Below are 23,092 nucleotides of genomic sequence, written 5' to 3'. Positions count from 1 at the left end.
AATTACAATAATAATTTTCAATGTGGGTGACACAACGGGGGCGGGTGACAGGAAACAAGGTATTAACAAATGTTGGCCTAATAGTTAACCACTCACAAACCCTTGATATGTGAAATAATAGCACACTGCAGTTCATCAAACATCTCCTTGTTAATCGCCCTACAGTCAATTATTTCTTGAGTTTTCTTTAGTTGGTCAATAAGTTGTGATCTAATAGTAGTCCTCTTCCCAGATGAAGTACTAACTGTATCTGACTTCTCGGCTTGATATCAGGATTGCCACTTGGAAAGCTTTCTATTTAAAATGGCTTGCTCGGCAGAACACCAAAGGAATCACAAGTTTTTTAATGCAGCATGTGTTGAACTGCTCAGGTTTAAATTTCCTCCATGTTTTTCTACAATTTTGAATATTTTTTTATTCACTTGTGTACTATAACTTGATGTGTCAGTCAGAGAATTCTCAGGTTGCGTAAAGAATATGTAGCACTAAAGAAGGACAAGTTTCCTCTCCAAAGACTTCATACATTCTTTCCAGGTCACTATCATCATATAGCCAACCTTCCTTCCTTTTCCACCATGGCTGGGCTCAATAAATCCCATCTCAACTTCATCAAATTTGAGTACTTCTATACTACTAGGCAGGCTAGTAGAAATGTAATTTCCTAATTCACTGAGTGATTTGTATTTTCTACATTCTTAAATTCGCTCATTCAGGAGAGGTCAGTCATTTTAAGAGTGTACTAGCAATATTTCACGGATGAAGACTGCATACTCTCCATCTCCTATATATGTATGAAGTGAACAATAGAAAGTGTTTTACACACAAATTAAACCAATAAAGCAAAAAAAAATTGTGCCATCAAATTTTCATGGATAGACACCTGTGACTTTGTATGACCTAGATAATTGAGATACACTACATTACTACATACATACTGTAGCTATGGTACATTTTAAGCAGTTCAACTAGAGATTGAGGAGAGTGTAATAGCTGGGAGCTTAATGGAATCAAAGAGCCACTATTGACATTTTCAGCATGTAGTTTTGCTCAGTGAAAATCTGTTACATGGTGACTTGTTTGTAGCTGAACTCTCTACAGAATGATTCATAATATTGTTATTTAAATATGTTATATCCAGAGACATTACACCTCATTAAGTCCAAATATATAGTTTACACCTTTATACCCACAATGAAGGAACTTCGTAATATAAACTTCAACCTATAGTTTTTGTAGTGTGCCATAGTACAACTAGATCATTGAACCTTTTTCTAGCGACTTTCATAAGAGGGTTCGCTACTACAAACCTACAAGGTATGGCTGCTTCCATGGTGTCACTTAGTACTTAAAAGATCACTGCTCACTGTAATAATAGTAATAAGGCCAGCTAATTGTTTCACAGTTACTCTAATGTTAACCTCAAAATGTTTCTTCATTGCTTAATTATTCAGTGCATCTGAGTGGTGCTCTTTAATACCAATGTAATTGTATGTGGCTAGGTAATCTTTGCCAATTGTGCTGCACAATGGTGATAAGCACACAACACGATGTTCCATGGTCAGACTCTTGAGGTTATTGCATTAAGTGTTGATATTGTGAGTTTCCAAACTTGTGCTGTGATGTAATCATATTGTGAACACACAAAAAGCATACATCGCTAGACAGTTTGTGTAGCTGCAAATCAGGAAGTGGTTGGTGGAAACTTGTGGGGATGCTGCTCAATGCCAGTTACTTGTGCATATTAAGTCTGGATAAGTGGTCAGCTTCCAAATAAAACTAGAAACTGAATTTATACATTGCATAGTTTATTTGTTCAACATTTCTTGGTTGTTGCATTTCTCTTGATCCGGAAAGACTTGTGTCACTATCTCCAATCCAGCAATTTGTTGCCTACTTCAATTGTAATTTCAGGGTACATATATGTTTTGTTTTTCTTTCTAAGCACTAAACTTACATTGGTTAATTTTTGGTCATCAATAATTTGTCATGCATCTTTCTTTTTCTATTAAAAATAATAATGGCACAATATTATTTAGTTGATTTTGGAGGTGTTGCTGGTACATGACTTTTAACTCAATATATCCATTTGTAATTACCATATTTCCTTGGTTAAATGCTGCACCTTTGTATCCACACATGAGTGGCGCCACACTTGATTTTGAAAATAAGTGTAGTGTGCATATTGCATCAGTGTTCATTTTGATTTTCTGTGATGGAGTAAAAGTGGGGCAGGAGAATTTGTTGAAAGCTGATTGTTGCTTTAAGGATTGCCCAGGCTGATACAGTTTATTGTCACAAATACTACCGCTAGTTACTATGTAAATCCACCATCAGATGTTCAGATGTTTCTTGTGATGCGTTGCATCACCTACCCCATTTGAACTGCCTGTCCAAAATGGTACATTGAGACTTACTGTACGTTCAATATTTCCTTATCGGTGTAGTATGCCCATGTGGTCCTAGTGTTCACCATCATAGTCATTCACACAGAGTGATTTTGAGGGTGACAACTAGCTCGCCACAGTCAATAGACTAACACTGTTACATGTGTCACTAAAATATAGTCCTGGGTATCAACTCTTGTAAAGGCCTCTGAATTGTGGGACCTTGAGAGTTGATGTCTGGCTCACAGTGCTGATGAAGTGGTATTTACTATTGTTGTTCTGAACTTATGATGGTGAACAAATACCAGCTGCATGTGATTTAAGGGCTGTTATTTTCTCCTGCCAATACTGAAATTACATGAAGGCATGTGAGATTTCTGATTCAAATTATGATTTCATGTAAATAGAATTCTAACTAAAGCACTTTGTCGTATCATCGAGAGCCTTGACAAGAGTCGATGCAAGCATGAACAGTGCAAGTCAATACAAACTTGGTAGGCTACATTCCATGTCTTATTATGTTTTAGGAAAACCTTTGCAGATTTCAAATTCCCGCCAGAATTGTGCATTCTATCCAAGGTGATTTGGCACTGAACTCCTCAGCCCGCTCCTTAGTTCCGAACACTTTTGTACTGTGTTTTTGTCACTGCGTACATTTTGCATAAGGCAAAGCAAAAAGATAGCTACTCAGTGATTTCACTTCCATAGTTTTGTAATTAGTATATCTAGTTGTACCAGTGCACAATACGCTAGTTACTAAAACTATTGTTGTGTGAATATGTTGTATCTAAAAGATGCATTTGAACATTACAATCGTACCACGCTAGTTACTAAATGCGATGTGTGCTAATCTGTATTAGCATGCGCTTTACCAATGTGTGTATTTTGCATGAATATTGCAAGGTCAGGGAATTGCTCAACACTAATCTTAGCACAACTACTGTGCTGCAATCTTTCACAACAGGGGAGTCGACAGTAACTGGTTCCAGTGGCGGATCTAGGATTTTTAAAAGGGGGTTTCTGAAAATTGGTATATAGTTAAATAAGGCATCTGATGACAATTCTCAGGAAAATGTTTGAGATTTTAGAAGCTCTGAGATTGGATTTTAGGCTATTTTTAGTTAGCTATTACAAATTCAATGCTATAAACTGTAAATAGTAACTAAATGCTATAGCTAACTATAGGGCAAATATGGTGACTACAAGCTGTAGCTTTGATTGCTCTATTAGAGTAGTTACTTGACTGCTCTATTAGAGTATCTCGATCGTTTTTAATGCAGTGGGAGATGAAAAGTGAAGTGTTGCTGAGGGTTTAATAGCTATAGTGGTGTCAGTTAAGTGCAACTGTGTGCATGCTACTGGTATATAGTTGTTTGCTATGACAAATTGTTAATACAACAATGTTTATGTATTGAAAATGCCACTAAGCAAAAATTTAAAAGGGTGAAACCCCAGAAACCCCTCTAGATCCGCCACTGGGTTCATTGCATGTAATACAAGACTCACCTTCCTTATTTGGTGAAGTCATGGGAGAAGTCGGAACTACCCCTGAAGCAATTTACTCCTCTGATCTGTGGCATTACCAGTTGTAAGTTATCAGTTACTCATCTTTTATTCCAAAAACCAATGTAATTCAGAACCACTCATGACAATTGTCGTAGCAAACCAACTCTCTTCTGTCATCTGGCAATTGGTAGATATAATGTACAGTGCAGTGCTGGGTGTACTGATCCTATTAGTTAATCTACATGCTTTTTAAAGTTGGAAACTTGGTTGCTGTTTTTGTCTCCAAAACGTGGCCACAATTTGCTTGATTAAGGACAATGGCTGTTGGATCTTCCTTAAACAGTAGAAGAAATGTTACTATAGCAATGGCACATAAGGCACGGTCCATAGCTCCCGTTTGCTTCTGTGGATTCATGATCTTTTTATCAAAAGAAATTTAAAGAATGATTCATTCTTCATTAAGTCAGCCTATTCTTTGGACCATTTCATTGTTTGCTTGTGTATACAGAATGTTTCTTCATTTTGGAACTTAAGAATTCGGCGGCATCGACTCTACCTGATGGTGTTACTATTGCCAGGCGTTCAACAACATCCTTGGCAAATGACTTCGGGGACATAGGCTTCTTTTTGGGGGTCTCACTGATGATATCTGCAGACACATCCAGGAGACTACTATCCATGTCTTCAATAATGCTATTTGCGTGGTGAAGAGGAAAAAAAATGTAAATAATAAAATGTTTAATTTTAATGCTGTAGTAAGTTAAGATATGTGTTAAGAGGTGATTGGTGAGAGAGAAGATGGTAGACAGAACTCTGTGGCGTTGTTCAGAATTCCAGGAGACTCTGACAATAGTATTGTCAATAGTCAGGTAACTAAGAACGTAATACTAGTCACGATACATTTCTGCTTTTGATAGCTTCCTCAGGTGACACGTTCTTAGGTCACAAGAATGAAGAAAAGAATGTATGGAGCTGTATGTATAATGTTAAGGTAATTGGAAATAAATTTATTGCTTACCTTGTCATGTTAACCAAATTTGCTTTTATTTTAGTGGGCTCAGGGAAAGTAGCTAGTCTCTATGATGACTTTAAGTATTGGAGAACTGGTGATATGAAAATAAATAAATAAATTATGTTGAAAAGTGTTGAAATAAAAATTATGTTTGTAGAATACCTTGAATTAAGCGGCGGCATGCGTGTATTTGTGGTTAGGAAGGGGTTATCCAAGGGGTTTCCAGAAGCGACACGATAATTAATTTATTTTGACAAAGCGGGTGGTCCTTGTAGAATGCTAAGAGCGGAAGGAAGTTTACGATAAGATAAAACTCTTATTCACTATACCTCTTCAGGAGAATACGAAGCTTGGTAGTTTGATATAATGGTGCTTGTCTCGTAAGAGTCTTAGTTCAAAGTAAAGCAGCTTAAATGGTTGTTCAAAGCGTAACTATGCAAATGTGCTAGGGTGGCCAATGAGAGTTGTGGATTTTAAAAAATTGTAGTCAGTGGCTTGAGGGAAAGATACTGTGTATACTCACGTGACTGGTGAAATCACGTGTATTTAGTCTACTGTGGTTTCATATCATTCAGCTGGGATCAAAGCGATAATGAAAAGCGTGACGAATAAAGTGGTTGCTATTATAAAAAAGGTATGTTTTATTGTGTGCGTGTGTTAACCATGCGAAACTACATACTTTTATAGTGCACGAGATTTAATTTATAGGTTAGTGGGTGAATAAAATAGAATCATATGATTAAAAGATACAAGTTAATCTCGCTATTTTGTGTTTGTAAGGGTAGTGTCTAACAGTTGTTACATCTGTTCAAGTAAAATGTACCATAAACAGAGGTCTATTAATTTCCATTTTAATAGGAGGGGGAGAGTTCTCATCACAGTCAACTCCATTTAGCTCTGACTAAGTGAGACCTTAGATTGCGATTTTTCGTACAGTTCCTATTTACTTATTTAATGCTTAGTTAGGACTTGTATAATACAACAACTATGCATAAACAATTATACAAATATGAAAATTCGTAGTGTGTGCAGATTCAAAACAAGAAAATGTCAGCTTATTGACAATGCATGTAACATAGTACTAAGACGAAATTAAGTAATCAAATGAAAACTGTCCCCTTGATCCTGCAACTTCGGGAGGCTCAATAACGTTCTTAACATTTTCCAAGGGGTAATATATCTTATCAGCAGAGGTAGGCCACTTCCAGAATTTTCCACTCTTGTGCATGACACTGACCTCGACGTCATCGTTATCAAATTGCATTACCTCTCCTGGAAAGCAGTCACCCCATAATCCACTACAACCCACTGCCCAATAGTTAGTTGCAATGGTGATGCTGGTGTGAGATCTGTCTCATTTTCACCATCATCTTCTTCACCATCATCTTCCTCTTCATCATGGCCATCAGCTTCTGCTTTTCTGATCGATACAACTGTGAAACTATTGGCATCTGATGTCTCAGCGACTAAAAGCTTGTCGGGTCCATTTGGGACAATGCAGTGTAGTTACTGTGTTCCTGGTACCGTGCAAACATTTAACCATTTAGCATCTAAGCTCGGCTTCATATCGTTTATTTCAGTATGAGCAATATACTCAATGTGAATGTTAAGGTTTCTCTCTTTTGCGACTCCTGCATACTCTTGCATTTTCTATATGTGACATTCCACTTTTCACATTCCTCCACACAGATCTTTTCACAGATCCCCCAAGGCCATCCACAGGACCTTTACCATGAGACGTAGCAAAGAAATTCCATTTAATTTTAAAGCCATGATCCTGTTCCCACGCATGCAAATTAGAAAACAAATACTTCTGCTTAAATTGTGAGCTGGGTCCATCACTGAAGATATTTAATATCTAAAAAAAAAAAACAAAGTTGAAACTAATTGCCTACAAATGTTCATGTAGTGTATTACATATGTTTTCCATACAGTATGTATTAGTATGTATTAGTATGTTCTGACAGTATGTATAAACAACAAATTACATATATATATTTCTGTTTCAACAGCCTCATTATATATTCCATATAAACATAAATGCTATGCTTGGTGTGATTCAAATCATCTGAAATCAGAGGAAGGAAACTCTCTCTCGCCATTTTGCCTGCCTCTCTTTCCCTGACATTGCTTGCTTTCCTCTACTACTAAAATGACAGCTATTGTAAGATGCTGTCTATTTATACACTGCCAAAAGTTCAGCTGCCAATTAAATTTTTTGACCAACTATTACTAAACACTTTTTGACTAACTAATTGCCAGTGTAAATATACTTTGTTTTTAAGAATATTTCACAAGTGAAAACTGACCTTACATTATTCACTTTTTGACTAACTAATTGCCAGTGTAAATATACTTTGTTTTTAAGAATATTTCACAAGTGAAAACTGACCTTACATTATTTATATTTCCAAACTTGTTATTCACATGCTACAGGCAGCTGAATTCACTTTGTTCTTCTTATTATTATTTTACAGTGACTTATTTGTTTACAAGAAATAAAACTTGTCATATTGTAATAATAATATAGCTGGTGCATGTGCACTAAAATTATACACAAAGTCGACCATCAGAAGCATTGTTGTTACGGACGTACGTTATGGACGTACAAGTATTTTGTACATCTGTAACACCAGTATTACCTGTTCTTTAAATAGAATCACAATATTTATGGTGCAGTATTGTGTCTTATTGCAAACTTATTTATAATGTAAAGTGGCACCAAATTTGTAGCAGTGTATGGGCCACTAGAAAAACTTTAGTGTGTATATGTGTTACGGATGTATGGTACCACAACACTCTAATTATGCACCCTGGGATAGAAGTCATGAACACTGAAGCAAGATTTTAGTGATAGATTCTTTAAAAGCATGTGAAAATTGATCCAAAAAACAGTTGTTAACTAAATATAATCTAATCATTTAGGATATTTGCCCTTTTGAATTGTAAAGTCTCACAATGGTGAAATTTTGCATAAAAAGACAGTTCATCATATTACTACCATAACACATGCAGCTGTACCAACCAATTTTTAAAATATTTTTGTATTACATAACACTATAAGTTGTATGAGTATTTATGATTACATAATGGATTAAAAATCTTTTCATTTAATTTTGAACTGTGTGGTTTCATGTTTCATGGAATTGACCAGGAGGTGAAAAGTTGTTGGTGATTGATTGCCTTCTTTATTTATCAACTTCTTCATGACTGCTTTTAACTTCCTTTCAGCTGCTGTTGATCTCATTTTAAGTTGCTTATAGCATTATAACTGTTCTGGTGGGATAAGTAAGCTAAAATTAATAGTACTAGTAGTATAAATCCTATCATTTGTAGATTGATATGTGCATTCTTTGGAATTCCAATTATGATAAGATTTACAAAGACTGTCTCTGTACAAAACACATTTGGTTCTGTTAGTTATTATTTGCAATTTGAAGCCTTACACTAAGCCAGATGACCTCAGATTGAATGTTTTCATATAAGGTGATTTTCTAAATAAGTACTATAATGTTTTACATTAATGCAGTGGTTGGAAGATAATTTTTTACAATATTTAATGGCTTGAAGGCAACATTACAGAGAAGTGACAACTGCTTATGGAAGAAGAAACTGGAGCAGACAGATATAACAGCTGCAGCAGACAGATTTAACAGCTGCAGCAATGGTTCATCTGCCAAAAAGGCATTCTAAAAATCGACATTAATTGTAACAATGTATTAACATGACAATATAAATACAACATGAATATTACAACAGCCAAGCCACTAACTAGCTATTACAGCACATAATTTGAGAATGGGAGTATATGTGCATATAAAACTGCACATTCGTGATCATGTATCTATAGGTATATAACTGGATATTGATGAATTGTCATCACTCTGATACAAGGGATTGGCGTAAACTTTTTTGTGTTTTCATTTCTTATCTTCTCTTCGGGCTTCTCAAAATCAATAAATATATTTGGTTAATACAATTCACTTTTCCTGAACCTGCATGTTTTTCGTACATGTGTTTATTGTTTGGATTTTGATGTTATGTTGTACTGTGTTCACATAACTAGTAGACAGTGTGTGCACAACAATGCTGTCAATGACAATGAATAACTGAAATGACTTGTCGTTGATAGGAAACGATTCTCCTCGGTTAACTATCAGTTGTGGATGTCACTGTCATCCCAGCTACTGCCATATTTCTAAGGGATTCCAATACAGTTGGTTTTGTCTGCTTTCATATCTCTTTAGTAGGGAATATGAGACATATCCTGCAACATATTTTAGTGCATTTAACTCATCATCAGAAAGCAATAGTTGGAGCAGATGTTGGTGCAACCACTGTTTCTTTAAATTTTTGCCAGTAAATTAGCACTCTTGGACGTCAATTCTTCCTGCACAAGCGAATATAAGCTTTAAAAGGATTATGCTATATAGCTATACAGTTAACTACCACCATACGTATTTAACCAGCTCACTGTCTCACTTTAGGCAAGCCTCCTTGCATAGCTGACTCTTCACCTGCAGCCTGTTGTTGTCCTGGCTTCACAGTCACTGTTAAATAGTCTCCATCCTTAAGTTCTTCCACAACTTCAGCAAACTTTTTCCATTTTTCTTCATACCTGTGTTGTCGTTGAGCTTTCACCTTCGTTATCCATTCCTTCTTGGCCCATCGTGTCAAGTATATACACAACCACACCAGCCAACTTTACTGAGCTCGTCCTCTAATGCTTTAACGGTTATGTAAACATTATCCCTATTTACAACTCAACCTGACTTGAGGAAAACTTCAGCTGTAACCGACAGGAGGGGCTCTTGCCTGGATGCTGAGCATGGTAACCCGCTAAGAGCATGCAAGCCAAATGCTGGATTAGGTATATGTTACCTTCCCTCCCTTCGAGGCCGTGGGGATGCCAAACCCATTTAAGCTAGACTGCGGGGGCAGCAGGCTAGCATTTCCCCACGGTGACAATACTACAGCACACTAGCACCCATTCACCCATTCAAACAACCTTGACCAGGTTGGATTTACGAGGGCCCTGAGCGCTAACACGAAGCATCAATGGATAAGTTACAGGATATACTGAAATATACGGTCACAGAAACTTTGACAAAGCAGCTGAAACTGTTGCCAGGTGCTGGGGATCCTTTCTGATGTACAGCTGGTAGGAAGCACTCCTCCACCTACCCAGTGCCTGAATAGTGGAATCCTCCAGGCCTGCTACGGCAGCAGTTGTGGCTGCCCCTATTCTGAAGCTATGTCCTCCAAACTCTTCTGCTGGGAGACCAGCAGCGGAGAGTACTCGTCGGATGGCAGCCACAAATCTAGATTGGGAGAGGCCCATCTTGCCAGCGGAACAATGCTCCTGGAGCACCTCCACGCAAGTTCAGATAGTCCAGGAGGGCACTGACTGGACAGAGGTCATCGCCCGTCCGACCAATGAACGCTTTAACCCCCTCCCTTCCTTGGTCCGTCTTGGAGCGCTTGATGAGCAGAGACACCACCAATGGGTAAACTGGGCAATCCACCGCCACATCAGAGAATGAGAGGTGAGCAGTGGGGTCGAATCCCGAGTCCTCGGCTACTGTGGTTTCCCAAGAGCGGCAGAAAGTGAAAAAGGTAACAACAGCTGCTGCCCAGAGCATTACCGAGTCAAACGAGGGGCACTCAGTAATCCAAAAGGGCTTCATCCTCTTCAGGACCATGGGGGTGATGGGGAGTCGGGAATGGGATGGTACTCCTCTCTTGCCTCTCTCAGCTTTAATACCCTGGAGAATCTGTCACAGGTGTGGCATTTGAGCAATGTTGGGATCTGGGAAGTTATGGGAGATCTGCAGCTGACAAGTATGTCCAGATGGAGCTTTCGGACAGTCCTTGCTGACCCAGACATGCCACAAAGTAACAAAGGGTGGCCTCTGATGTCAGTAGGTGAAACTGTTGCAGAAGGCCAGGTAACAGCGTTCTGCTGACTGGTAGGTTTTGTGACAGGATACTGCTAAGCCCGCTATGTAGTACTTCCTCACGGCTGAATCCAGTTGGGCAACTGAGGTAACCACAATGTCTAAACATGGGGCAAGAGACAACATAGCAATGAATTCAGCTGGCACACACGTACGCACTTAGGTGGAGCTTGAGCCACGCCTGACGGGGCTGATGTGGTTGTGGACAAGGGATTCCTTGGTGACGGTCCCAAAATTCCTGCCACCGCCATGGCAATGCTGGACAAGTCATTGGGAGTGAGGCGCAGTCTAACCGTCGCCGAAGCCGTACTTGTCGACGTGGAGGGCTGGGACACTACAGCCTGAGCAGAAGTAGCTGCCTGGGTAGAAGGGGCCCCTGTCGAGACCACTGGTGCTGACGTCGAGGCTGACGTGCTAGCAACAAGCATAGGTACAGGCGTCATAGGAGGCACACTGCTTCCTTGGAGTCCAGCAGGATCCATGACACTATTGAAGAGCCGAAACACAAGCTGCCACTCTGAACAAAATAGCGGATAGAATATCCCGCTTGCCCCTGATTACTACTCTTATTCATCATGTGCTGCAACGTTGAACGACGTGACGACATGGCGGCCGCCCGCGCAAGCAATGCTTCTCCTTAAGTTAACCGGCACCCTTTAACCTGTGGTTAAACTTGTATTGGCATTCTGTGGAGTGCTGGTCTAGTCCTTCGCACATGCGCTTATAAATAGATAAGCGCTTATTATGGGTCACTACAAGAAAGCTTTCTGCGATACACAATTTTCAAACAATTCATGCACAAAATTCTGTGATTTAATTATAAGATAACTGGGTTTAACCCTTATTGACATCAGAATGCACAATACACAAAATCGTACAAACATACAAATAACAGAACATTTGCATGCCAAGTTACAAACCACATAGCTAATTTTAAATAATATTTTCTTCACTAATTTCTGTACATCCAATGTCCCACCACTGTCCACAGCTATCACAACAAATCCATACTTCATTTAATTATCATCAGGACATCCATACACAAGACCACATGCAAGACACTCAGTTTCACTCTCCTCATTTCCAGTATCATCATAGAAAGAAGTTGTAGTTGGTCATTAAGGTTGTCTGTTTTATCTTTGGTGGGTTTTGTGCTTTGGTATAGGCTTTTTACGTGCTTTTTTCCTTCTTCCTTTCATTCTTATTCTTTCTCTTTTTGCTTTAATTCATCTAAAACTTGGGTATCTGTTATACATAGTGCTTTGTCTGTACAGTATGTGGGCAGTGTGAGCCGATATACACAGCATATGAACTTCATTACTCCTAGCCACTTCAATTGCCTCAATGGACATGTGGGAAGCATGGCCATCAAGTAAAAGGAGAACAGGTCGAGATGGTAAGATTAGCTTGACGAAGAAATCAAGCTACTTGCAAAATAATTCACCCAGCCACTATCACTGCAATGGAAAACAGTTCCCGGTAGCAGAGTTCTCTGCAATTAAGTCCATACCCCATGTCTGCCATACTTACACAATAGACAGCCAACTGGTCTTCTTCATCGTTGGTTAACACAGTTAACCCTTAAACGCGCATAAGCCTATATATAGGCAAATAAGCATGGTTGTAAACAAAGTGCTATAACTTTCGAAGCATACCTCCTATGGCTACGCAATATACTTCATTCTACTCGTAATGTAATAAGTATTACAATAATACCTAGGGCTTTCCCCTTTGTGCTAAAGCATGATGCCAGAACTCGCCGTGTAATCAACTTTTTATTACTTAAACATGCAAAACTTTTACATACCTTTATAAAATGATCCATAACTTGATGGCAGTTGTTCCAATCGACTTTCAATAAAGTTTATTAAAGTTTATTCGCTTCAGCGTTAAATTTTGCATTAGGCCATACTAAGCTCACATGATTAGACCTACAATCGAAGTTAAACACGTGGTGAGAAGCTTGGTTGACGGATAACACTGATCGCCATTGCACTGATCGCCATTGCACTGATCGCCATTGCACTGATCGCCATTGTTCTTCGCTTCATAACAAATAAGTCTCCGCTGTTACAGTGTTTATTTAACCTTCCCTAAGTAGCCTAGTGAATAGAATTTCAATTAATAACGTGTATTTTAGGCTAAAGGAGTTGAGCTATACCACCTAATGTTTCCATGAATGCGTGAAATGTGTAAACATGCACACTTTCAGTTTATCATAAAAGTTTGTGTATTTATGCACACAACCATACTTGACTCATGTATAGTTTTACTTAATTATGCTCTTCATTCAGATAAAACAAAGAGCAAGTATTTAAGCCATTGACTTAACCTGATTGATCACTTTTAATGATGGTTACCTGCCTGCGCCATAATCGAGGAAGTGGCTGATGAATCTATTTAAAACATAAATGGCTTCTTCAATGCGAATTATAAGAGCAGAGCTGACAGTTGTGGGTAACAATTTTGATAAGTTACTTATACGTATATGTTAAAGCATAGCCGCGGGTGCTATATGAAAAATAAAGTACTCGGCCGCGCGCCTCGTACTTTATTTTTCATATAGCACTCGCGGCTATGCTTTAAATGATTTATGGAACTTTCTAGTCGTGTAGCTTCACCATACACTAGGACTCGTAATTAACAAGCGTTGCACGAACTATTAGCAGCCTGAACGCACACAAACTAGTTTAACAAAGTAACTCACGCGTATTTCACCATAGTTTGGCATAGTAGACGTTCATCGCGTCTTTTGGCAGGTTTTGCTCGCAACCCACAATCGATTCTATTGTGAGTCACATGGTGAAGTATTTCCGTGATATCTCCAGGACTTGTCCATTTACATTAACAAACGTAACAGCAACGTTATCTTCTCCCACCCATCATCGAAGCATTTAGGTATGTCTAAAAGCAATCCAGTGGTGGAACTCGTATCGGCTGGGGTGATTGATCACTCAGCGCGGCGAGGCTATCAGCCTTCACCGGCTTGGGTGATTAGTCGTACTGGCGCGAGCCCCGTAGGCTATTAGCCTACACTAAGGCACGTGGGCGACTGTGCTTTATTGCCCACAAAGAGTGCTTTATTGCACCGCAAAGGTCGATGAAGCAGTTGGCCGGCTGAGAGTGTGCTTTATGAAATTTAAAGTACACTTTTTCCTTTGATCTCGCCCACGCAAAGTTATATAACTACATTTACTTATAAATTATGTACTCACACCTTTTCCTTTAAGACCTGTTTTGGTTAAGAACAGTCTCCCCCACGTGTTTACTTCTTTGGTTTATTAAAGAAAATTAAAGTGCACCATTAAACAATATTTGCACATGCACAGTAGTGATGAGGGGCATAATAGGGCTTTTGCTTACTTGCCTTAATGTGTAGGTACATAGTTGTAGACTTTATCTTCTGCAGCAAGCATTTTATTTGGTTTTGCAATGGTGACCCATAATACCCCCTGACTCATAATAGGAACACATACCAGCTATAAAGATTTGCTTGATAATATTTCAAAAATATTACTATAATGCAAACAGCTTGATATTTTCACTACAGTAGGGCCTCGATTATCCGAACAGTAAGTGTATGTTCTATTAGAGTAGTTGAACAGAACTCTATAAATGAATGGGCTTCACTTATCTGAACCACTTTTATGGTTGAACTGGTACACAGGTGTTCGGATAATGGAGGTCCTACTGTACTTCATAGTATAGCCACTAATTAATCACATCTGGAGATATATAGCCAAACATGCACTACACACACATACAATAACAAGTGACACAAATGGTATCATTATCCTCCTGCCCACCCATGCAGTTTGAGTAATTATGACTAGAATATAAACTCTCCCATCAGTATGTAGTTAGCAATGTAGGTAAATCCAATAGTTTCATCACTTCTTGCCATTTTGGGACAATGAAATTTCCTTTACTTTCTGCTGATGTTACACAATTAAGCAGCCGGATAACAAACAAGATTTTCTAGCTAAATTATAATTTTGACAACTCAGTCACGTACATACCTGCTACACCAGACAAAAGGAATTGTAGATCAAAAATTATCGCAGGCTAAATCTGTTAAATGCATGCACTCCAGCATTTTAGGTTTAACACATTTGTAGTTTGTTGCTTTTAGTTTCAGTTGTATAGCGATAACTTTAGCTACTTTCTGAGTAGTGACTGTGAATTAACTACTTTTAGTTTCAGCTTAGCCAATACCCTATCTATCAGTTGTTTTTACAAACTTCATTTATAGTATCATGCAGCAGTAAGAAAACAGTTCCATATGCAAGACTTGTGTTGGCTCTTACCATTAGTTATTGCAAGCTTATAGTTTTTCAGTATACTACTGGGAATTGCTCATGTACATGGTTGGGTAGTTAAGTCAGACCAGGCATAGGAGTGCATGGGTAGCAATGTATTTATACAGCAAAACATAGTCTCTTTTTGCACAAGTTTGTGGTTGCTGCATGGATGTTGTAACAAACTTGGAATATACATTCCCTTGTAGAGACTGGAATTTATGTTACCACTGCTTCTATGAGGGGAGGAATCAACTTTGAGGATATAGCTATAGACATAGGCATGATAGCATCAGATCAAGACTCACAACAGACTGTAGTGCAATTCTTTGCCTTAGGGCATGTCAAGGCACAATTAAGTGTTTGCAAGATGGAGATGGAAGAATTTAATCTATCCTGTCTGCTACATGTACAGAATAACATGGCCTGTGAAGGTGGTCAGGTCCAAAAGTCACATCCCAGACAACAATTTCTACACAGTCAATTGGTGCTATAGTCAACTCAAAGAAAGATGTTATAGTCTAGTTAACAATAGAATTATCCTTTGATTTTGTATTCTATTCAGTATCATGTAATATTACATGTAATATGGGTACACTTATCCTACATATCATGTTCTAGATGCAAACACCCAAAGCAGAGATGACACACTAACTGCAGCCTGCTGATGTAATGTTACCTCACACTGATACTAATATTAGTAATTTCATTGGCTGGACACATTAAGTATTACACTTTTTTTTAATTGCATGGAAATTGTGTATACAATACAATTAGTATTAAGAGAAATTGTTATATAGCTTCATAGAATTATGCAGCTGCTAGCTATGTATAATCACCTTTTACACCAGTATAAGTAAACTTTATAAGCTGTTTCAGCAGTAGCTATATAGCTTACATGTCAGACTACTCTGAAAAACTCCATGCATACATCAGTGATTGTATATATACTAGTGGCACAGTGTTACACTACGTGAAGCAGGTAATGACTAAACCAAGTAACTGTATGCTATAGCTATTGTTATAAATTACAAAATAATCATTAGATGACAAATACTGGTTATACCATAATATTATATATCACTCTACATGTAGCTATATATCAGTAAGAGTAGAATATCTTAGCTGTTAACACAAACCCATCTTAAGAATGAGTGTCAGTAACAATGTATTCTTTGCCTTTGGCAGCTTGTAAGCTGCTGATATAAGTGGTAAATATCCAATTTGAGTTCCAAAAGGCACACATCAAATACACTCTGCACACACAGACATGCTATACACACAAAAACACACCTACTCCAGGGCAGCCCCAGGAATTTGGTGACTGGTTTCCAAATTTTTGCTATACGCAAATTTTAATCTAGGGGGTATGGGGGGCAAGATTTGTGTAATTTGAAATTGAATCTGGTAACAATATCAACAGTTTAAAATAGAATTGTGTTAGGTATAAGGTAAGCTGCTTAATTGTGCTTGCTTCTGGTACAGTATCAGGTGCAGACCAAAAAATTAAGGGACAGCAAATTTGATGCATATAACAGACATGGATGTTGTTCTGGGGATCTTGAGGGCATGCCCCCAGGAAAATTTTCTAATTTTAACACTATATTATAACATTTTGGACCATTTTTTACTGTGTTCGCACAGGTAAATAAAGTAGCTAGCTAGCTACAGGTGTACTTACAGTTCTTAAGAAAATACAAAATGTGGCTAGTGGTTGACTGCTCTATTAGAGTATTTCGATCTGAACTTTTGTACCATTGCAAATCACTGTAAAATATACCTGCATACACTTGACCAGTTTCTGGAAACCTCAGAAACCCCCCTATATCCGCCCCTGCCTACTGACACCTGTGTGCTACCCAGGTGCTATGAATCAGCACAGGCAGATCCTCCTGGAGCAGGACTAGTAACTCACAAGAGGTTGTACCATGTCCCACAGGTGAAGGTGTGGCACCTGAAGTTTCACCTGGACCTTTACCGGTTGCTGTCGACATAAATGCGTACATACATGGCACATGCATACCTGGACCTGGTATACCTTCACAGGTGATGTCATCCTGCTACATGTAGTGGACAGAATGAACTAAGTATAGTAATCTCCATCTTGTGCCCTGGCATCATTAAATGTTTGATGGTAATTGGGACACACTATCATACTACAGTTGCTCCCTCCTATTGTGCATTTGATCTGATTTGCAGATATGATCAAATATGACTCATCCCCTCATAGATGTAGAAAAACCTTCAATCTCTACAAGAGAATGTTTATTCCAGGAACCAGCAGTAATCTAGTTAAACATCCAGTAACTCCTAAATGGTAACCTGTCATGATTTCACAAAAACCTGTGCAAAAAAAGGACACTAAGGTCTTGCAAAACCATCTATGATCATGATAATGCAAACACACTACTACTTGTGTGGATACTAACTAGTCACCACATGATGTAGCACTGTGTACCAATTATGAGGCGTGTTATGTTAGCTGGTAAAGTCAATACACACAAGTATGTAGCTATATCAATCACAATTAGCTATGACATAATGAAACAAATAATACAAACAGATTATGTCCTCTGTATAGGTTCTAAAACCATATAATATTGTCAAACTGATGCTTGACTGAGGATGTTTCTGAATTAATTCTACACACGAAGCTCCAATGGTGAGAAAACCCTATTTAGAAGTCTCCCTATGCAAATTCCTACGATTTTATTGTTGACATTATTGTGGAGACATAGTAAAAGATAATGAAGACCATTCAAAGTTACAATAATTTAGCTAGTACTGTAGGTAGCACAGGTGTTAATACTAAACTATATAACTATGTGTTCAGTGCAAATCACTTCAATGTAGCAAGATGCCATGCACTTTACTAAATTTGGCAAAGATGACCCTCAAATTTGTATGGTTTATTCACCTTCTGTAAAGCATTGTATTATTAGACAAAGAGGAAGTGGAACCCACTGATCAGCTTGTGTAGACAGGAAGAAGCCATCAATAATAACATGTAGCACAAACTGATGATCAGTCATGTTTTCATCAAACCAATATCTAATTTACACAGAGATGTACATAAAATAGTTGATCATGTACAAACTAATGGTGCTCAGAAAATTGCTCTTTAGCAGTAGCAAGATTGAACACATAATATTATATACTGTAATAAACTCCTCAAGGCAGAAACAGTAATCATACAATGGCAGAGAGCTCCAAACACTATGACCCTAGTGTAGGGTGGTTCGTTAATGGTGCCAAGTGGGAACTATGTGAAGGTATGATAGATTATAGTCATAATTTGGGAGGGAGGAGTTTAAGGAGAAAGGTAGATATTGGGAGTAGGGAGAATGTATAACAACAGTGAAGTCATGTAACACCTGGAATCTGTGTGCACTATATACTCTGCTCTGAAATATTGACTTCACATATTCACACTAATCACTCTGGAGAAAATTAAATTAGCACCTTGCTATGAGTACAAACTCTCCGGAGAAGTTGCTACAACAGTATTTGCTCCAGAAGGATACAGCAGCAGAGTTGGGGATCAATATAAGTTATGTAATAGACTACTTGTTACATATCTAACTAGTAACTTGTAACTAGGAATAACAGTCCAAAAAGTAACTTAACTCATAACTAGTTACATAGTTACTAGTAACCATGCTTTAAAAAAACAAAACATTCTTCAGTGTTTGCACGATTCATGTTACAACCAAGTGTAGATGCTCCACGATTAAGGTTGTGTATTTTACTTGAAAGTAACTAGGCTGAAGTGGCTACTTTGCCTGGTAACTAACATTCAGGGAAGTGTTCCCTAATATAAATTGGGATTCCTATTTAGTCAGTGGTGACAATTACCCAATCCATTTGTGTGAAACTTTTCTTAGGGTTGAGGTCTACTTCATCAAACTGTCAACTTTCCAACCAAATCTACTAATACCCTCGACATTTTTCTTGTTCTTTGACTGCCATAGTGGACTCTATATACACAAGATCATGGTCACTAATCCCTGACAATAGTTTCAACAAAGTACTAATGATGGTTGTTTCAAAGTGATCCTTTAAAGCAATGTTATAAACTCTGGAACAGGGCAGACAATGATATTATTGGTGACTACATCACAAACAGTTTTTATAGAAACATGGTCTATTGATGTCTTATGAAAGTGTTCAAATACTAGTGTCTAGATATGCACTAGTCTTCCCTGAATGAATTCCACCATTAAGCGTCTTCCTCACAGGTAAAGTCTAAGTTTACTGATGCTTGGCAAAGGTATCAACAATTCCAATGTGCATGTTGGAAAGCCCACAACTCATACATTCAACACTTAGAAAATGGTATGCACATAAAATCCTAGATAATGAGGTCTGTAAAATCTCTAAGAGACCTCTGGACAGGTTCTCTAAAATTAGACCACCTATCTCCAGTTGAGAGAGTCAACACACAGCAAAACTCACTGATGTGCTGAGTAGCATTGCAGATCTCACTAATGCTCACTGATCTGAAGGGAGGCAGAGCAGATCAGTGAACTGATTGTGGGTTTACATTTTGTGCAAGATATGACGACGCCCCAATTATATCAATTATTGTCTGAAAAGTGAAGTATCCATTACGCTTCATTGTCGGCTATGTTCAACCCGTTACACAGCAGTATGAATCAAGAACTGTTTGAAAAGCACCTCTGCTATCAAAATATCCACTATAAAAAATACGGACGATTTCCGTTATGAAGGGAAGCCATCACGTGCTATCACCAAATCGACACTTTTTGCGGTCAGCAAAGATGAATGGGAGACAAAGAACACTGGTAAGTCCATGAAGAATGCATTGTACGTACTGTGGTATGCCAAAAGGCACCTGTCGGGCCAAAGCAATGTCGAACAGTGAAATAATCAAGCCTGTAGCCTTGGCCGTTATCGAGTTATGCTTGTCTGAAGGAATCAGCCAGTCAGTTACTTACTTAATTACTCAGTCAGTCAGTAGAAAATTCCGTTAAATAAAATTATTTTTAAAATTCCGTAGCAACTTGTTGAAAGCGTTTCGGGTTGATCTGAAAACTTGTTTGGGCTTAGTTTTACCTAACTAATACTGCCTCATCATCGTCAGGAGAAATTGAGGCTGTTTTTTTGGGTGACATTATTTTGTGGGCCATGCCTACTCCTTTGTGGTCCCTACTATACAGTACTATCGTACTGTATGATACTATCGTACCATATGATAACCATAATATATATATATATATATATCATAGAAACTATTCCACATTTGGACCAACAACTAGTACAACTACATTGTCCCTATTACTTCATAAACTGGAGCATTAATTGTTTGGATTCACTTTTCAGAAACAGTTTTTGACCTCCTGAGATGATTAATAATAAACGAATGTAAGTATGTATATAATTATCTTTTCAGTAGCTATACAAAATAATTATACAGCAGAAAACATACACACAGATATTTAAGTACATAAAGTAAATTACAGATACTATAGGAAGTTGAAGTTCAAATTTTTGTGGCTACAGACAGCAAAAGTAATCAAAGTTCAAAAGAAAAAACATATTTTAGCCCATCAGAGGTATCTAAACCAGTTATTACAAATGGAATAGATCCATTTTCAATTTGTGTGTTTATTGTCTCTTCGATTTCACCTGGTCCAATATCAGTCAACACCATATACCTCCTACGCCTCCGAGTCATCTGCTGAAATACAAGAGAATAAGTGGGTGGGTTAGTTGAGATTGTAGTGAAGTGAGTCAAGTAAAATTTGTTGTTGTATTGTGTGGTAATTGTTTCCTGTAGATCAGACATGCTAACACTGGGGAAGTGTTCAGTAGCCAATTTTCCTTCAACATATACTGAGCTGTATCTTGTTCTGTTATTTTGGTTTAGTGCAACAGTTGTACTGATCAGTGTGTTATTTTCAGACTGGTAATGGTATGTCTCATTGTGCCTCTTATTGGTAGCACTATAAATTTGAGAATAAAGAAGATCTGTCTTTTGAAATACAGCTATGTATTCAGTGGAATCCATATCATATAGTAGAGTGAGTTGATATTGAGGTTGAAGGAGATTTGAAGATGCATCCTTTAGTTGACCCAGCTTTGTAAACATCAATGTTTGGAATTCTACCTCAGCCATATACTTGAATATCAAGCTGTAATGGAGTGAGGAGTTGTATTGATATCTATCAATGTAAGTTAAAGCATATGAAGTCTTCCCCATCTCTTCAATGAGGTTCTGAAGTTGTGTTGGTGATACAGAGTAGAACACTTGATATGGTTGAGGTTCTTGAGGTTGTAAATAGTCAGGGTTGATGTGTAAAAGACAATTAGGTGATGTATCTTGGAAGCTTAATGGTACCACCTGGTTGATTCTAAGTTTGTCTCTGGTACAGGTTGAAATGAGATCATCTCTAATGTCTTGTGCTGTAGCATCACTGTTAATACTCCAATAAATGGCTGCTGCTCCACTAACAAGTGGTGTAGCTTGTGAGGTACCACTGAAAGTAGCCATGGCATCTGGTCTGCTCAATCCTGCACTAGTTATGTCTTCACCAGGAGCAAAGATGTCAACACAACTTCCATAGTTGGTACCATCAAATAGTCTAAGATATAACTCATCTTGTCGTTGTGATCCTCCGACTGTGAGAGCATCAGGAGATGCACCAGGTGAAAACCTGTATCACACAAAGTAGTAAGTATCCTGTACATCTTTATATATTATATGAACAACTAACAGCACGTGAGAGCACATTGCATACCTGCATGCATCACTAAAGTCATTTCCAGCAGCAACTACAACTAGGATTCCTTCATCAGTAGCATCTTTGATTGTTTCACCCACAGATCGACTTATCGGTCCACGTAGTGACATACTCACTATAATCTTCCTATCCCCTTGAGCTATCTTCTCTCCAATCACGTGATTTAGTCCAAGAATGACATTAGCAAAAGATCCTGATCCACTACAACTGAGGACACGAATACTGTATAGAGTAGCATCTTTGGCAACACCAAAAGTCTTTCCAGCAGCCAACGCAGCAACATGAGTTCCATGTCCTTGACAATCACGTCCTTGTTGACTACTACCAGTGATCAAATCAACCGGATCATAAAAGGTTGGCAATACTCTGTCCTCAAATTCATTGTGGTCAAATCTGATTCCTGTAACATGATATTAAGAGTTTCAAAAAGTTTTGGTGACACATTTATTAATTTGCTTTTGACTTCAATTAAATTAATAAATGTTGACTTTCTTTTCATTATAGGTATTACAGATCTATAAGTATCCACTGACCTGTATCAAATATGTATATATCCACTCCTGTGCCATTACCAGGACTACCATACTGTCCATTGAGAGGAAGATCAGATTGGTCAATTCTGTCCAAATGCCACAATGATGTTGGTGAGGTCATGTTGATCATTTGATCTTCTTCAATATACTCCACAACTGACTGGTTACACATCTGAATTTGAAATGGTTTATGACAGATGATTTTTTTTTAGTTTCAAAGGGTGAGATAGACACCATTGTAATCTTGCAGGGTATATAGTTATCAACAACACCCCCCTGCACACTATTATAGCTATATACATGTATGTACCAGTTGAGCACAAAAATGTATATTTAGGTATATCACTTACCAGTTCAACTCCCTCCCTGTTCATTCTCATTGTTGCTCCACGACGTCTACGACTATTAAACTCATTCACACCAGTAATCATTACTGAGCTGTCCAAATCACTTGATGAAGCTATTATAATGGGCATCTGAAAAATGATATAGAATTAGTTAAAACTACTGTTTTAACTACATTCTCTTTTATATAGTTCTGGATACATATCATTGCATACAATTACATGCACAGAAGTGTACGCTTACAATTTCTGACATATTGTGGTCCTGTTTTATCATGACAATGTAACTGGTAG

General features: G+C 38.0%; 1 protein-coding gene and 1 long non-coding RNA gene across 2 annotated transcripts; one reads left to right on the top strand and one right to left on the bottom strand.

Annotated features, from left to right (window-relative positions):
• The first annotated feature begins 4,456 nt into the window (after window positions 1-4,456).
• LOC136244217 (uncharacterized) lies at window positions 4,457-5,042 on the top strand. The gene is made up of 3 exons (XR_010695092.1): window positions 4,457-4,759; window positions 4,808-4,881; window positions 4,943-5,042. It is a non-coding gene; the product is annotated as an uncharacterized lncRNA (long non-coding RNA).
• Window positions 5,043-20,599: 15,557 nt separating this feature from the next.
• LOC136244378 (uncharacterized) lies at window positions 20,600-23,075 on the bottom strand. The gene is made up of 5 exons (XM_066035949.1): window positions 23,043-23,075; window positions 22,805-22,930; window positions 22,455-22,626; window positions 21,919-22,321; window positions 20,600-21,834 (listed from the first exon to the last, which is right to left on the bottom strand). Exons 1-5 carry the CDS (start codon window positions 23,073-23,075, stop codon window positions 20,694-20,696), a joined length of 1,875 nt encoding a protein of 624 aa, XP_065892021.1. The 3' UTR covers window positions 20,600-20,693.
• Window positions 23,076-23,092: the final 17 nt, after the last annotated feature.

This window comes from Dysidea avara, chromosome 14 (assembly GCF_963678975.1).
Source record: "Dysidea avara chromosome 14, odDysAvar1.4, whole genome shotgun sequence".
In the NCBI taxonomy this organism is placed as follows: domain Eukaryota; kingdom Metazoa; phylum Porifera; class Demospongiae; order Dictyoceratida; family Dysideidae; genus Dysidea; species Dysidea avara.
The sequence above is the reverse complement of the archived record's forward strand: the minus strand, read 5'-3'. Positions and strand labels throughout refer to the sequence as shown.